The sequence below is a fragment of the Fukomys damarensis genome, unplaced genomic scaffold (assembly GCF_012274545.1).
Source record: "Fukomys damarensis isolate Sample0158 unplaced genomic scaffold, DMR_v1.0_HiC HiC_scaffold_12, whole genome shotgun sequence".
In the NCBI taxonomy this organism is placed as follows: domain Eukaryota; kingdom Metazoa; phylum Chordata; class Mammalia; order Rodentia; family Bathyergidae; genus Fukomys; species Fukomys damarensis.
In genome coordinates, this window is record NW_022900924.1 from 16003606 (window position 1) to 16020114 (window position 16509).

The 16509-nt window shown below is 44.4% G+C and overlaps 2 protein-coding genes across 4 annotated transcripts in view; one reads left to right on the plus strand and one right to left on the minus strand.

The window, feature by feature from the left end:
- The window catches only part of Trafd1 (TRAF-type zinc finger domain containing 1), a 50249-nt gene extending 34032 nt beyond the window's left edge, over positions 1-16217 (minus strand). Inside the window, exons 1-2 of one of the 2 annotated variants that reach the window (XM_010604484.3) lie at positions 15997-16217; positions 14358-14440 (exon numbers count right to left, since the gene is read on the minus strand). In XM_010604484.3, the coding sequence (XP_010602786.1) occupies positions 14358-14440; positions 15997-16042 (129 nt within the window). In that variant the 5' untranslated portion in view covers positions 16043-16217. The remainder of the gene's footprint in view (positions 1-14357; positions 14441-15996) is intronic. The other variant, XM_010604486.3, reaches the window with a different exon arrangement.
- A 53-nt stretch (positions 16218-16270) lies between these two features.
- The window catches only part of Naa25 (N-alpha-acetyltransferase 25, NatB auxiliary subunit), a 68006-nt gene continuing 67767 nt past the window's right edge, over positions 16271-16509 (plus strand). For both annotated transcript variants that reach the window (XM_010604487.3, XM_010604490.3), the window contains exon 1: positions 16271-16368. In XM_010604487.3, the coding sequence (XP_010602789.1) occupies positions 16311-16368 (58 nt within the window). In that variant the 5' untranslated portion in view covers positions 16271-16310. The remainder of the gene's footprint in view (positions 16369-16509) is intronic.

Below are 16509 nucleotides of genomic sequence, written 5' to 3' on the forward strand. Positions count from 1 at the left end.
ATGAATTCTAAAAACAATGGAGGTTTAAGAGTGTAAGACTTGAATAAGCTAAAGTGACTCCATGCTAATAGGCCAGACTGTGCTTCTTCATATGCTATTTGCTACCTTGGTTAACAGCCCGCCCAGGGGCAAATGGTTTGACAAAAGGCGACCCTAGAACATTTTCTGCATAAAATAAGCAATGTGTTTGCAGTCTTGTTCTGTGAATTCCCTGACTCTTTGTTTAGAAAAACCTTATAAAAAGCACCTCAGCCCCTGAGCAGTGGCCTCTCTGAGCTACCTGGCTCCGGGAGTGCCGTCTGTCCAGACTAATAAAGGTTTCTTTACCATCTAGCCTGGTGTGTTCCTTCCTGGGTTTCTCGTTTCTCCATCGAGCTCCTGGAGCCTCGCTGGGTGTTAGGGCCCAGCATCGTGGAGGCCTTTTTGGCTGTTCACGCTCCGTGGAGTGGAAGTGAGACTTTAGGTCTTACAAGAGTAGGAAAAATTTACTAACAGAAAGATATCTTCTGTCTAAGAGAGACAGAAGGGGGACTGGAAAGTAGGCTGACCGCTCACCCAACTACTCAAAGGTGTTTTATGGGACAAAGCCACGAGGTGAGGTGGGTTCAAAATGGAACAAAACTAGACAAGTCAACTGGTGAGACTGCAAGTACAGTCGTTTAGGTAGTACTGATCCAATGAGAAATCACAAGGAGGACATAACTATGAACAACCAATAAGGTTATGACAAGTAAAGTCGCTTAGGTAATAATGATTAAATGGGGATCCAATGGGGAAATAAGTCCCTTAGCAAGCGTACAAGGAATGAGCAAGGATTTTCAGTGGTAAGGAGTGGGTCAGGGATTTTTCTGGGATGATCTTGGTCCCCCCCCAAGTGGTTGATGCATATTTAGAATATCAATCACTGCTATTCATGCTATGTGGGTGTAGTTGTCTCTCTTCTTTTACAATGCTGACTTTCCTTGAATGAGTCTTGATTGTTCTCCACGTTGGCTCCTAGTGCACTGGCCCTGCCTAACTGCCTACAAGATATCTAATTAACTTACCTATCTACAGTAGTTTCAGCCATCATGGATTCTCTCTTGGGCCCTTTTTGCTCAATCCTTGTGGCTTTCCTCATATATTCCATGTTCCTGGGTATGCCAACATCCTGAGGTCTCCACTACACCTTTGGCTTCACACTCACAGCTTTACACACTGCCCTCTAGGAACACACTGTCTGGCCTCCGAGGATTTCTTCTGAAATTTGGGTGGAAGTAGCCTAACTCTAGCATTCTGCAGGTCCATAAAACCAGAACCACAAGATGATGACAGGGGTCTGTCACCAGGTGGTGCAGTGGTTGAACCCTTTTGCATCTTGCTAGAGGTTGTAGAGGCCTCTGAGTGCCTGGATGGCCGACCTTGGTGATCTGAGTTCTGGGGAATCAATTCCCTAGGCAACCTATCTCCAACAGAGTGCCTGAGGATCTCTTCTCAAAGCAAACCCTTTCACTTTGGCAATTTTCACTGCAAAGGGTGGGGTCTTTTGGACCCCCCTCACCCCATGCCCTCAAGGTATGCTTTATTAAAAAAAGCAAAATTTTAATACAAAAAAATTATTCTCTTACAGGGGGCCAGAGATTTAGCTCAGTGGTTCTGCCACCTGCCATCTGCCTCAAAAGCACAAGGTCCTGAGTTCGATTCCTAGTACACCCCCCAAAATTATTCACTTACAAACCACCAATTGGATGGAAAAAATCAAGCCCAAACAGGAGCACCAAGGTAGGGCTGCATTGGGAGAAGGAGATGCCCGGCTGTCTCAAACAATGGCGAGAGAGAGCAAGACCAATTGGGGTGAGGTTTATATAGGATGGTACAGTGAGAGTATCATGAGAGTTGAGAATCTGCCGAAGGGACCCCGGGGTGACTGGAAGGGGAGGATCATGTGGGTAGCAGGGTGAAGCAACAAGTTAGGTTTTGCTTCTCCAGAGGCAGTAGGCTTTACCCGGCTCATTTCCTTAAGCAGGAACCATTTTAGAATGTAGGAAACTCAGGGCCATTTTGTCTGGAAGAGAACTCTACCACCTATACATTTATTTTCCCAAGAAACATACTTTAAAAGTACAAAGAGAACATGAGGCAAGGGGTTGGGGATTTAGCTCAGCAGTTCGGTGGCCTGCCTTGCAAGCACAAGGATCCGAGTTCAATCCCCGGTACCAAAAAAAAAAAAAAAAAAAAAAAAAAAAAACAACAAAAAACATGAGGCAAGAATACAGAGTTGTGCAAAGGTTAACAGAGAACTAAGGCATTAATTTATTTAGTTTTTTTGTTTTTGTTTTGTTTTGTTTGGTACCAGGGATCAAACTCAGGTCCTTGTGCTTGTGAAGCTGGCAGTGGGCACCACTGAGCCAAACCCCCGGTGCAGCATTCATTTATTTAGAATAGTATCAAAGAATACAAAGGATGACTGCTGAGTTTTTATTTATTTACTTACATAGAGCTTTACTTTTTTCCCACTCAAGTCTTATTTATACGTTATGACTGACAAGACAAAATGTGCAGAATAAAAATTGATAGTGATAAACATGAAGGGGAAAAATCAGTTGCATTTTCTGTAATTACTCTTTTTTTTTTTTTTTTTTTTTTTTTTTGGTGAGTCAGGGTGTCATTATGTAGTTGAGACTGACCTGGAACTCACTATGTAGCCCAACCTGGTCTCAAACTCACAGAGATTCTCCTGCCTCAGCCTCCCAAGTGCTAGGATTACAGGCGTGCACCAGCTACTTCCTCTTCAATAACTCAAGGTATCCTTTGAATTGTCCAGATCCAAAATACTTGGCTTTTTGTTTGTTTTGATTTTTTTTTCCAGTACTGGGGATTGGATTGTACTCAGGACCTTGTGCTGGGAGGCAGGTGTGCCGTCATTGAGCTAAATCCCGGCCCCCGTTTTGATTTTCTGAGACAAGGTCTCACTAAAATTTAAAACCTAAGGCCTTACTACCACTCCTAAGAGCTCAATACCACTCTGAAGAGCTCAAAATTACTGCTCCGAAGAGCTTGACAGCCACGAGATTCACCCGAGAAGGAACGCACTGGACACGTTGGAAAGGAAACAGACCTTTATTAGTCTGGCCAGATGGCACTCAGTGCCGAGTAGCTCAGAGAGACCCTAGCTCAGGAGCTGAGGTCCTTTTTATAAGAGGGATAAGGGGGAGTTTAACATTCAAAGCCTGGAGGCAGGGGACAAAGGCTATTGGTCTGCTGGTGGTCAGCAGCCACTTACTTAGCAATCACACGCTGATGATTAAAAGATGCTTACAGGGGTCTCTAAGGCATTTCGGACAAGCAAGCAGTAAAACAATTAACTTTGGGTCTCTATACTGCACAGATCTTATCTCATTTTCCAGAACTCTTAAGCATTTGCCCATTAACTCACATTATTCACAGTTGGGGATAGGAATTTAAGATCACAAAGTTAAGCAGTAAAGATTACACAAAGTTATGCAGTCTTATGTTCCTAAGCAAAGGTAGGGGTGCAACGACAAAGGGGAATGGTACACAATGGCCTCTGGGGCCATTACTCATCCAGCATGGAATCACTTTAGCTCCATCAGGTTTAACACTATAGCCCAGCTTGACCTTGAACTCAGTGATCCTCCTGCCTCAGCCTCCCAAATGCCGGCATCACAGGCATGTATCACCATGCCTCTTTTTTTTTTTTTTTTTTTTTTTTTTTGGTACCATGGACTGAACTCAGGACTTGCCAGGCAAGTACAGTGCCACTGAGCTAAATACCCAGCTCCACCATGCCTAACTCTTGGGTGTTTGTTTTTTTTTTTTTCAGACAGGGTATCGATGTGTAGTTTAGACTGGCCTGGAACTCACTATGCAGCTCAGGCTGGACTTGAATTTGCAGTGATCCTCCTGCCTCAGCTTCCCTAGTGCTGGGATTATAGGCAAGCATCACCACACCTGGCCTATTGTCTTCTTTTTGTTTTGTTGTTTTTTTTTTTGTTGTTGTTGTTGTTTGAGACAGGGTCTCACTACATAGTTGAGACTGACCTGGAACTCACTATGTAGCCCAGGCTGGTCTCGAACTCACAGCGATCCTCCTGCCTCAGCCTCCCGAGTGCTGGGTTTACAGGCCTGCGCCACCATGCCTGGCTCTTGGCTTCTTTTTAATGCTAATCTTTTTAGCAGCCAAGCTCTCCTCTGCTCCATCTTTGCAGGCTTCAGCTTTACTGGAGCTTCCTTTTTGGTCAGACCCAAAACTTTTTAAACCATTCAGCTGTGCCCTTTGCTCTTGATTCTCAAGCAAGAGATGACTAAAAGCTCCCAACCACACCCATGTCACCACTTTAAAAAGATTGATTTTTTTTTTTTGGGGGGGGTACCAGGGATCAAACTTGGGTCCTTCTGCTTTTGAGGCAGGTGCTGGAACCACTGAGCTTAATCCCTGGCCCCAAAATAGACTGATTTGAAATAGCTTCTGCTAGATTAATTAGTCTCTAGCCGATAATCTCAGTCTCATGCAATGTCTCAGGACAGGAGTAAAATGTAGACATGTTTTTTTTCTCTCAGAGCACAACACACATGGCCTGTGGAGTCCAACTGCCAATAAAGTCCTTGCCCCCAGTTGAAATCTCCTGGGCCTGGTCTTTACCATCCACTTTTTTTTTTTTTTTTTTTTTTTTGGTACAGGGGATCAAACTCAGGACCTTGGACTTGCAAGACAGGTAGTGAAACTACTGAGCTAAATCCCTGGCCCCACCATCTGCCTTTTTTATCATCATTCTGGTTTCCTGAGCTCCAACCAGAAGCTTCCACCAGGCTTATCCCCCAGTATTCTAGTGCTGCTTCTCCTGCTGGAATCTCCAACCCTCTCCCCATTCCTCCTGTGAACCAGTTCCAAACGCTTCTGAACCACATGGTTAGGTAGTGTCACAGCAATGACCCAACTTTTTTTTTTTTTTTTTGAGACAGGGTCTCACTATGTAGCCCAGGCTGGCCTTCATCTCACAGTGATCCTTCTGCCTGGGCCTCCCAAGTGCTGGGATTATAGGTGTGCGCCACCACATCCAGCTGCCTCTGTTGTTATATAACATTGTTGTGTATAACCTTAGTTCATTTCTTTTCATTGCTGTAGAGCAGTGGTGCCCCAGTGGATCATTTGTTATCACTTAAAGCTCTGAAAGTATGCCATCATTGCTATAGAGGATTCCAAATAAATTGTGAACGCATTAACCTACACTACTCTGTGTGTTTGTGGGCGTACACAGGGTGATGAGTCTAGGATCTGATGCATGCTAGGCAAGTGTTTGACCACTGAGCCACATTCCTGGTCCTAGCCTTTTTATTTCCACCTGCAAATTTTGAGGTTTCACTTTCTTTGGGATAGGGTACTAAGTAAGGATTGAACCCAGGACCTTCACACGGAACTATATCCTTAGCCTTCCTAAATATTTTCACTTTTGAGACAAGATCTTGCTAAGAGTTGAGCTCAAATGTGTGATCTTCCTGCCTCAACCTCTCAGAATGCTGGGATTATGGGCATCCCCCACAAACCTTGGCTTTCCATTTTCTTCTTGTATTTCTCAGTGACCCCAGGTGTGATTCAGCTGCACACAACTAGACAGCTGCCTGATGATTACCCAGAGGGACTTAGGGACAGCTCGGAAGGGGAAACATGGCCTGTACAGGGAGTGGGTTGGGAGGTGTTATCAGGGAGTCAGCCCACAGGGTCTACACCAGGAAGGACAGGCACCACATGGCCTTATCTTCTGTGTGGAGTTAGTACTTCCTGGGGCAGGCATTAGGTAAGCATCCATTTTGTTTATTTTTAAGGTTTCCTTTGTTTTTTTGCACCTAGCCACAGATATATTTATCTATGACTTGTGAAACCACTGTTAAAAGCCAGTTTCCTGGTAGAATTGCCAGGCACCAAAACATTCTGTGTGTGTGTGTGTGTGTGTGTGTGTGTGTGCGCGCGTGCGCGCGCATGTGTGTGTCCTCAGGGTCTGAGATGAAATGTTCACATTATGATCCAGTTCTGAAGCAGAGAGCTAGAGTTGTTGCCACCTATTGTGGAGAGGACAAAGCTGAGGGTGTGTGTGTGTGTGTGTGTGTGTGTGTGTGTGTGTGTGTGTGTGTGTGTGTGTGTGTGTGTGTGTGTGTGTGTGTGTGTGTGTGTGTGTGTGTGTGTGTGTGTGTGTGTGTGTGTGTGTTTGAGCAGGAAGGGGGGTTGCTGACATCAGGGGACTCATACATATTCATGAGGAGGCTACAGATTGGACCAGAGTCCTCAGAGCATGCTGAGACATTTTCCAGACTGCCTGGTTACTAGGCAGAGTTGCCAGGCGCTGCTGCACCCTCCCTTCCTCCAGCTTCATCCCTCAGACTGCACAGACCCTTCTAGGATCTCCATCCAGGAGGAATCTTCTTAGAATCACAAACACCTTAAGTCTGGTTTTCCAGGAAAACCCTCAGTTTTCTTCCCCATATGAGTTAAAAAAGTACTTTGAGTTTCCCAGGGGAAGACCCTCCACGTTCAATCAGTGTCTCTCAGAAGGTGGTTCGGTAGGATAGGCAGAATGGATAGGCGATATGGGGTGTGGTGGGTATTAAAATGTAAATCTCTAGGCACGCTGTTCAGATAAAGATTTTCAGGGTTGTATCCCAGGATGTTCATTTTAGAAGTTTAAGGTAATTCTCTGTGCTCACTGAATTTAGAAAACACCCTCACTTGAATGACTGATTAAAGGAAAATTAGTAAGAGACAATACTTGAGACTATGGTCAAGTCCCACCTACCTGCTCCACTAAACTGAACAACTTATAAATCTCCCCACCCACCCCTCTCCCTGCCAGGACTCACACAGTGATTCTCATTTTTATAATGTACTGTATGGTATTGTATATATTCTGTAGTACTGGGGATTGAATCCAAGGCCTTCACACTGAGCTACATCTGGAACTCTTGATTGTTTGTTTTTTTGGGAGGGTGTTGTTTTTGTTTTTGTGAGACAGGGTCTCACTGTGAGATTTATTTTTTTAAATTTAAAAACATTTTGAGACAGACTCTTGCTTTTTAGTGCAGGATGGACTTGAATTCACTATTTACCCCAGGCTGGCCTTTAACTTACCACAATCCCCTTGCCTCAGCCTCTCAAATACTGGGATTGCAGGTATGCACCACCATACCCGGCGTTACTGTGTAGTTTACGCTGAACTTGAACTATGTAGCCCAGGCTAGCCTCTAATTTCAGCGATTCACCTGCCTCAGCCTCCTGTTTGCTGAGATTACAAAACATGTGTCATCACACCCAGTGCTGCTGAGCTAAATCTCCCTGGCTCCCAACTGTTTTTTTTTGTTTTGTTTTTTGTTTTGGTACTGGGGATTGAACTTGGGACCTGTGAGTGCAAGGCAGGTGGCAGAACCACCGAGCTAAATCAATCCCCAGCCCAGCACCTGGATTTGTTTGTTTTTTTCCACCTGACTTTTCTGAGACAAGGTCTCATTATGTAGTGCAGGCTGGTCTTGAATTTACTATGTAGCCCAGGTTGGCCTCTGCTGATGATGATCCTCCTACCTCTGGCTGCTGAGTGTGGGATTACAGGTGTATGCTACCTACAAAGCTCAAAGGAAAGAATTATCTGCTGGGTCCACATGCCTGTAATCCCAGCACTCGGGAGGCTGAGGCAGGAGGATCACTGTGAGTTGGAGACCAGCCTGGGCTACATAGTGAGTTCCAGGTCAGTCTCCACTACATAGTGAGACCCTGTCTGAAAAACAAAAAAGGAAAGAATTATCTATTATGAATAGTGCTCTTTGTGCCCACCTAAGAGATCCTAGTTTACTGCTTGTTTGCAAAGATAGTCTGTTTTTTTCTAGAAGTGTTATTGTTTTACCTTCTACATTTAGGTCTATGACTCCTTTCCCTTATTCTTCCTTTCTTTCCTTCTCCTCCCCTCCCCTCCCCCCCTTCTTCTTCTTCCTGTACTGAGGGTTGAATCCAGGACCTTCTTAGTAAGCTGTTTTTTTTTTTTTTTTTTTTTTTTTTTTTACATAGGGGCTAATTCATTTAGTTGCTCAGGCTGAACTTGAACTTGTGATCTTCCTGTCTCAGCCTCCTACAGTGCGGGGATAACAAGACGGTGCCACAGGCCTGGCATGTCCTAGCTTTAATTAATATTTGTATATGGTATAAGGTAAAATTATGTTTTTATTATTTGTTTTGTGTTGCTAGGGATCAAACTCAAGCAAGTGCTCTACCAGTGAAGCACAATTTAGCCGTTTGCTATGTTTCAAAAGTCTTACCCTGTGGCTCCATTTGCTGGGAGAAAAATTCTTTCCTCCACTGAACTGCACCTGGACCTATGTCATAAATCAAGTAAATATACATTGTTCATTTCTGGACCCTGCTGTGCTCATCTGTTTATGCCAATTGTACACTGTCTGAACAACTGTGGTTTTATAGTTACGTCTTTAAATCTCACAAAGTTCTTCTATTATGTTCCTTTTTTTAAAGATTATCTAGACCTTTATAAGGTCATTTGCATTTCCTTATAAATTTTAGAATAAGTTCCTGTATTTCCTGGATGGTTTTAAGCCCTTATCTCCTATCCTCCATTCCCCCAGTGCCGGGGCTTCAAGCCAGGGTCTTTACACCCAGCTACACCTCCAGCCCCTTCTTATTTTGACACAGAATCTCCCTAAATTGCCAAGTTTCTCAGGCTGGGCTTGAATTTGCGATCTTCCTTCCTCAGTCTGCCAGAGTGCTGAGATTTTTAGGTGTGAACCACAACACTAGACTCTTTATTTTTACCAAAGAACTGACCATACAGCAGCACTGCTCCCCAAGGATGTTTCCTCTCAAATCAAGAGTGTTTCCCTTGGCCAAACATGCAGAGGCTGAGAGGCTCAACAGAGCCAGTGTGGACACCCAGCAGGGATCCTCGCCAGCTCTTTGGATTCTTCACGGTGGGCCCCAGCCTTAACTTGTCCCTGGATGGAACCTGTACACTATTCCAGGACGTGACAGAAACACATGTGGAAATTTCATATGTGATCAAGACAGCACTGCTGGGCATGGTGGTGCACGCCTGTAATCCTAGCACTTAAGAGGCTGAGGCAGGAGGATCGCTGTGAGTTTGAGACCAGCCTGGGCTACATAGTGAGTTCCAGGTCAGCCTCAACTACATGGTGAGACCTTGTCTCAAAAAACCAAAAACCAAATCAAACCAAAACAAAAAAACCCCTAGCAGTGTATGCTTGTGAAAAAGATGGATCACGTAACTGGTGGGGTTTGATGTAACTGGATAAGATAAAATGAAGCTGGAACTGTAATTGATTATTCAAGGGGAACTAAATTCCAAATTGAAGCCAGATAGGATGGCATGTACCTATAATCCCAGCCCTCCAGAAGCTGAGGCAGGAAAATGCCTGAGTTTGAGGCCAGTCTGAACTACATTATGAGACCCTATTTCAACAAACAAACAAATAAAACACACACCAACCCCCTGAAACCAAAAGAACAAAAATAAAACAAAAAAACATTCCCAAAGTCACAATGCAAATTATACACAAGTGAAATAAATAAGTCACACATGTATAAATACCGAATAGTTTCTCTGGTGTGAAAAACTATAAAGGTACATAAGATCCTAATGATATAATTGACAATGTGAAATAGGAAGAAAAGGGCTAAAGGTGTAGGGGAAATGGGAATGGTAGGGGAAAGGTAATAAGGGAAAAGGAAATAAAAACATGAGAAAATGAAAAAATGGAAAAAATGTATTTGTAAATAGGGAAGGGAGGAGGGTTGAAGGGAGGGCAGGGATAAGGGGAAAAAATGAGAACAAAGACTTGTCATGTAAAGGTACAAGGTCCCAATGATGAGTGTAACTGTACTGTATACCTAAAAAGTACCAATAAACTCAATGAGAAAAAAAAAAAAAAGAAATCCTGAAAAAAAAATTCAATCACATATTTATGGCATGGGGCTAATTTTTTTTAATGTAAAAAGGAATGACTATAAATTAATGAAAAAAGCTGGGCGTGGTGGTGCACACCTGTAATCCCAGCACTCAGGAGGCTGAGGCAGGAGGATCACTGTGAGTTCAAGACCAGTCTGGGCTACATAGTGAGTTCAGGTCAGTCTCAACTACATAGTGAGACCCTGTCTCAAAATAAATAAATGAATGAATGAATGAATGAATGAATGAAAAAATACTAACAGCTTGAAAAAAGATGACCAAAGGACACGATCAGCTTGATCAAAGAAATACAAGTGTCTTAAATACATTAAAAGTTGCTAAATACCTTAGAAATATGAATTAGACCTACACTGAGATACACTGAGTTTTTTTCACTATGAAATTGCTAAAGACATAAAAATTTGAGAACACACAATATTTCCACAGGAAATGGGATGTTTGTGGGTTTCTTTTTTTTTTTGATACCGGGGATCGAACTTGGGACTTTGCACTTGCACAGCAGGCAGTGGCACCACTGAGCTAAATCCCTGGCCCAAAACTGGCCTTTTTACCTGCTGCTGAGGAGAGCAGAGATCAGTACAACTTCTGCAAAGTGTGCTTAGGAAATATTTATCCAAGTGGTAGGTGAAAAAGCAGCTTACAAAAGCATGTGCATAGTATGGCATCCTTTAAGGAAGTTTTATTCCTCTAGGATGCTTAGGATGCTCAGGGACCTCCAAGCTTGAGGTTGAAGTTGTCAGGACATTTCTAATTTATTTATTTAGTGTTTTTTTTCTTTTTGAGACAGGGTCTCACTAGGTAGTTGAGACTAACCTGAAACTATGTAGCTCAGGCTAGTCTCGAACTCAATAGTGATCCTCCTGTCTCAGCCTCCCAAGTGCTGGGATTACAGGCATGCACCACCACGCCCGGCGACATTTCTAATTTTTTTTTTTTTTTGGCACTGGGGATTGAACTCAGGACCTTGTGCTTGCAAGGCAGGTGGTGGAACCAGAGCTAAATCCCTGGCCCGAGGTTTCTAATTTAAAACAAAACTTCAACAGATAAGTTTCATGCTTTATAAATTATGCCTCAATAAAGTGTAGTGTAAAACTATAAAAATATAGCTGACAAAATACCATATTTGTTCTATTTTATTAAACAAGAAAATGAGACATCCTATCTGAAAATTGAAAATGATGTGGGCGATCTGGTATTCATGCGCCTCCTGGTGGCGAAGACAGGTACTGCTCGCCAGGTGCATAGGTGTCTCCACTCCCTTCCCATCCAATTGAAAGTGAAACTTCCCACTGAGCTCCATCCTAGGCCTTTTTTTTAATTCTGAGACAGGATCTCACTAAATTACTAAATTGCCCAGGCTGGCCTCAAACTTGTGATCCTCTTGCCTCAGTCTTCCAGACTGGTGGGATTACAGACATATGCTACCACACCAGCTTGTTGTCTCACTTTCAGATGGGGAAATAATTCACACCTTGAACTGTTGGCCAGATCAAGCCCATACCTACTTAATCCCAAGTATTCCAGGTTCTGTGTTTCTCTGCTTTGATCTCTGTCTACCTTTAATTGTGCCTATTTTGTCTTTATGTATGCTAAGTAAATATTGTGGAATACTCCTGGGGCTGGGGATTTAGCTCAGCAGCAATGCACCTGCTCCAAAAGTGCGAGGTCCTGAGTACCCAGTGCCCCCCCAAAAGATTCTGAATTATTGTTTATGCCATGACAGACTTGAGTATATTTGTCCATAAGTATCAGATGAGGGCTAGGGATTTGGCTCAGTGGTTCCAGCAACTGCCTCGCAAGCACAAGGGCCCGAGTTCGATCTCCAGTACCAAAAAAAAAAAAAAAAAAGTATCAGATGATTTTTACATTTTTTTCCCTTTGAGACAGGATTTCACTATGTAGCCCAGGCTGACCTTGAACTTGCACTGATCCTCCTGCTTCAGCCTCCTAAATGCTGGAAACACAGGCCACCATACCTGGCTTGTTTTTTTTTTTTGTTCTTTTTTTGAGACAGGGTCTCACTATGTACTTGAGACTGACCTGGAACTCACTATGTAGCCCAGGCTGGTCTCGAACTCACAGTAATCCTCCTGCCACAGCCTCCCAAGTACTGGGATTACAGGCGTGCATCACCATGCCCGGTTCCTGGCTTTTTTTTTTTAATGTTTTTATCTTAAAAAAAGAAAAAAAATATTGGGCAGTGGATTTAGCTCAGTGGTTCCACTGCCTGCTTCACAAATGCAAGGACCCTCCAAAGGAAGGGGAGAGACACCTGTGCACCTGGCTAGCAGTGCCTATTTTGGCCACCAGGGGACAATGACCACCAGATTGCCCCATACTGAAAAAATACACACACACACACACACACACACACACACACACACACACACACACACACACATATCATGAGATAGTTTCACTAAGTTGCCCAAGATGAGCTCGAACCTCCTGTCTCCATCTCCCAGAGTTCTGGGGTTATAGGCATGTGCTACCAATCTGGGCTTTGTTCCCTGTTTTGTGTCTTCCCTTCACGTAACTCTATGAAGTAGGATCTTTTATTATTGTCATTTTACCAATGAAGAGACTGAGGCATAGGGCCGGGGACTTAGCACAGTGGTGCTGCACCTGCCTCACAAGCACAAGGTCCTGAGTTAGATCCCCAGTACCAAGAGACGGAGGCATGGAGATATCTACTCTCTCACTTAGGATCACAGCCAACAAATGTCAGAGACTGGATTTGGAGCCAAATTTGTGTGGATTCAGAACCAGAGTCACTCTTTACTGTACTGTCCAAAGAGCAGGAGATCAACCGTGAAGTCTGTGAAATATGTCACTGTCCTGTTTAGTCTGTGCAGGATTAGGGTTAGGTAGTAGAACATATTCATCAAGACGGATGAGAAAAACCAGAAGAGGCACTGGGCAGAGATACCATGAACCACCACATTTGAGTTACTTTGGTTTCCCTTCTGTGGTCATCAGGCACAATGCACCCATGTCTCAATGCTCTTTAATGTTTTTCACTGTTCTTTGTTTTGTTTTTTGTTTGTTTGTTTTTTGAGACAGGGTCTCACTATGTAGTTGAGACTGACCTGGAACTCACTGTGTAACCCAGGCTGGTCTCAAACTCATAGTGATCCTCCTGCCTCAGCCTCCCAAGTGCTGGGATTACAGGCATGAGCCACCACACCCGGCTTCACTGTTCTTTAGGAAGAGGGTTTCTCCTTTCTTTTGATCTTTCTCTCTCTCTTCTGGATCTTTTTCTTCTTTTTTCTAGTACTGGAGATTGAACTCAGGGCCTTCATACTGAGCTACATCTCCAACCCTTTTTGATTTTTTAAAAAGAATACTTTATTTTGAGATGGGATCTTGCTAAGTCACTAAATTGCCCAGGTTAGGCTTGAACTTCCAATCTTTATTTTATTTATATATTTTTTATTTTTTTTGGTACCGGGGATTGAACTCGGATCCTTGTGCTTGCGAGGCAGGCGCCAGAACCACTGAGCTAAATCCCCAGGTCCTATTTATTTACACGTACTGGAGATTGAGCTCAGGTCCTTGTGATTTAGAGGTAGGTGGCAGAACCACTGAGCTAAATCCCTGACCCCTTCGAACTTGCAATCTTGTTGTCTCAGACTTCTGAAGTACTGGCATTACAGGCCTGTGCCGCCATACCAGTGCAGCAGAGCAGATCTGCCATCAAATGAAGAGCGTACTCCTTTGTGTTTAAGTTGAGAAAATGGAAGCCTGCTGCATGCCAAGCGCTCCGCATAATGTCACCTGCAAGAGTTCCAAGTTCTGAAGTGTGCAGCAAGGATGGGCTTCTGAGCTCACTCAGGGGTCATGGCACTTGCTCCCTGCAGTGACTCAGGCCTGCCACAGGGTGTGGAAGCTACCCTGCAGGGAACAGGTAAGGACAGGCCCAGAGTGGGGCACTGCTTCAAGCTTAGGCTGTGAGGACAAGACGTAGAAATGGGAAGAAAGGCCAATCTATCTCACCTGGATGCTAAACGGTCTCAGGGTGAACGGAAATCTATCCCACTAACTGAGGTTCTAGAGGCCTCTTTTAGGAGGTCCATAGCACATCCTGGCCTTGCCACATTCAGGGGGAATTGGGTGTCAAGCCGTTAGCATTCCCTTGGGGCTACACCAGCAAAAGTAACCTAAGAACAGAGCTGAATGACAGTCCCTGGAGTCTCCCATCTCCCCTCTTGAAGGTGCTGTATTTTTCCTTTCTGGGAACTTCTTGAAAGTGTAGTTACTCACCTATCTCTTTCACCTGCACCAAAAGTAAATCCCATGTCTCCACCCTTCTCGGTCCTTGCCCAACCTCAGCGAGGTCAGAACTGCTTGCATCATCTCACGGTGATCCAGGGACCAGCTTACCTGACACTCCTGCCCTTCACTGTCATTGGTTAGTATGACTTTGGGTAGATGGAGGTCTCTCTGGTATAGGATCCACCAGAATCCTGTCTCAAAATAAAACAATCAGGGTTGGAGATTTAGCTCACTGGCATGATCCCCAGACACCAGAAAAACAAACAAACAAACCCTCCACCCCTCAGTCATAGAAGCCAAGTTAGGAGTACTGAGTGTACTCATGGCTGCTAAAATACTTGTGATTGTTTTAAATAAACAATTAAAACTGTAAAAAGTAGTTTAAAGATTTAAGTAAATCAGCCTCTAAATACCATTAAGAGATGAAGTTTAATGTCTGTAAATATCCTTTCAGAATCTAATAGCCAGGTGTGATGGTATTTGCTTATAAGAGGCAGGAGGATTGTTGCGAGTTTGAGGTCAGTTTGGATTACATAATAAACTCAAGATCAACCTGAACCGGGGATTAGTTTAGTGGCACCTGCCTCACAAACGCAAGGTTCTGAGTTAAAAAAAAAAAAAAAAAAAAAAAAAAAAAAAAAAAAAAAAAAAAAATCAGCCTAAACTACATAGTGGTACCTCAGAAAACTAAAAACCATATCAAACCGAACTGAACCGAACCAAAACAAATAAAACCAAAAAAAGTGTGCTAAACTCACAGATACTATGTGTTGTATTGTAAGACTTGAATAGGCTAAAGTGACTCCATGCTAATAGGCCAGACTGTGCTTCTTCATATGCTAATTGCTACCTTGGTTAACAGCCCGCCCAGGGGCAAATGGTTTGACAAAAGGTGACCCTAGAACATTTCCTGCATAAGATAAGCAACGTGTTTGCAGTCTTGTTCTGTGAATTCCCTGACTCTTTGTTTAGAAAAACCTTATAAAAAGTACCTCAGCCCCTGAGCAGTTGCCTCTCTGAGCCACCTGGCTCTGGGAGTGCCGTCTGGCCAGACTAATAAAGGTCTTTTACCATCTAGGCTGGTGTGTTCCTTCCTGGGTTTCTCGGTTCTCTGTCGTGTTCCCGGAGCCTCGCTGGGTGTTAGGGCCCAGCATCGTGGAGGCCTTTTTGGCTGTTCACGCTCCGTGGAGTGGAAGTGAGACTTTAGGTCTTACAGTATGAATAAATCTATCTGTAAAAAGGGAAGTAATACTAGTATTTAGTTGTGTTACAAATATTAAATGTGATAATACCGTGTGTTTAAAGAGCTTGCAACATAGTACCTAGGGTCATAATTACTATTTGTCTAGTAGGCTTCTTAGTTGGCTGAGTCCCAAGGAGAGGAGTGTTTTGCGGGGTGCAATTTTTGACTGACTGGCCTTTCCTCTGAGGCAATCTCCTCAGAGTTCTTGGTTTCTCAACAAAATTAAGATTAACTGGCTCCTCGACACAGGGTCAAAAGGATAAGCAGGGGTAGGCCCCCCCGCCCCCTTTTGTGGTACTGGAGATTGAACCCTGGACCTTCACACTGAGCTACATCCCCAGCTCTTTTACTTTATTTTTTTAATTTAGGAAAATCGTCGCTAAATGGCTAAATTGAGAGGCTGGACTTGAATTTGCGAACCTCCTGCCTCAGCCTCTCAGAGTGCTGAGATTAATGGAGCGCGCCACTACGCCGGGTTCCTAATTTTTTCAGAGAGTTTTTTACCATTCCTCTCTTTGCTCCTCGGTGGGCGCCCTGGAAAGAATTTCATTAACAACAGCTGCCTCTGTAGACCGCTTACCCCACCAGCATTATGCCTGGAACAACGCCTAGCAAAGCTCCTGTACGAAAGTCCGAGTAAAGTGGGGAGTGGGCGGTGGTAGCGGTGGCGGGGGGAGAAGTCTTTTTCGTGCGCAGGCGCTCTCAGTCGCAGACCCTCGACTATCGCGATAGTCGAGCGAGATCGACGCTGGCCCTTTAACAGCCCCTTCCCGGGGGCCTGCCCAGCGCGTGCGCACTGCGGTTCTGCGCTTGTCATCATGGCGACGCGGGGCCATGTGCAGGACCCTAACGACAGGCGCCTCCGGCCCATTTACGGTGAGTGCCCAGGGCCAGCCTGGTCATCGGCCCGACCAGTCGAGAGTTGGCGAGGCCAAGGCGAAGTCCCTGGACGGGCGTTGAAGGAGAACGCTCTGAGCGGGCGGGTGCGGGGGGCGGGCCGCGCGGGCCACTAGGGCC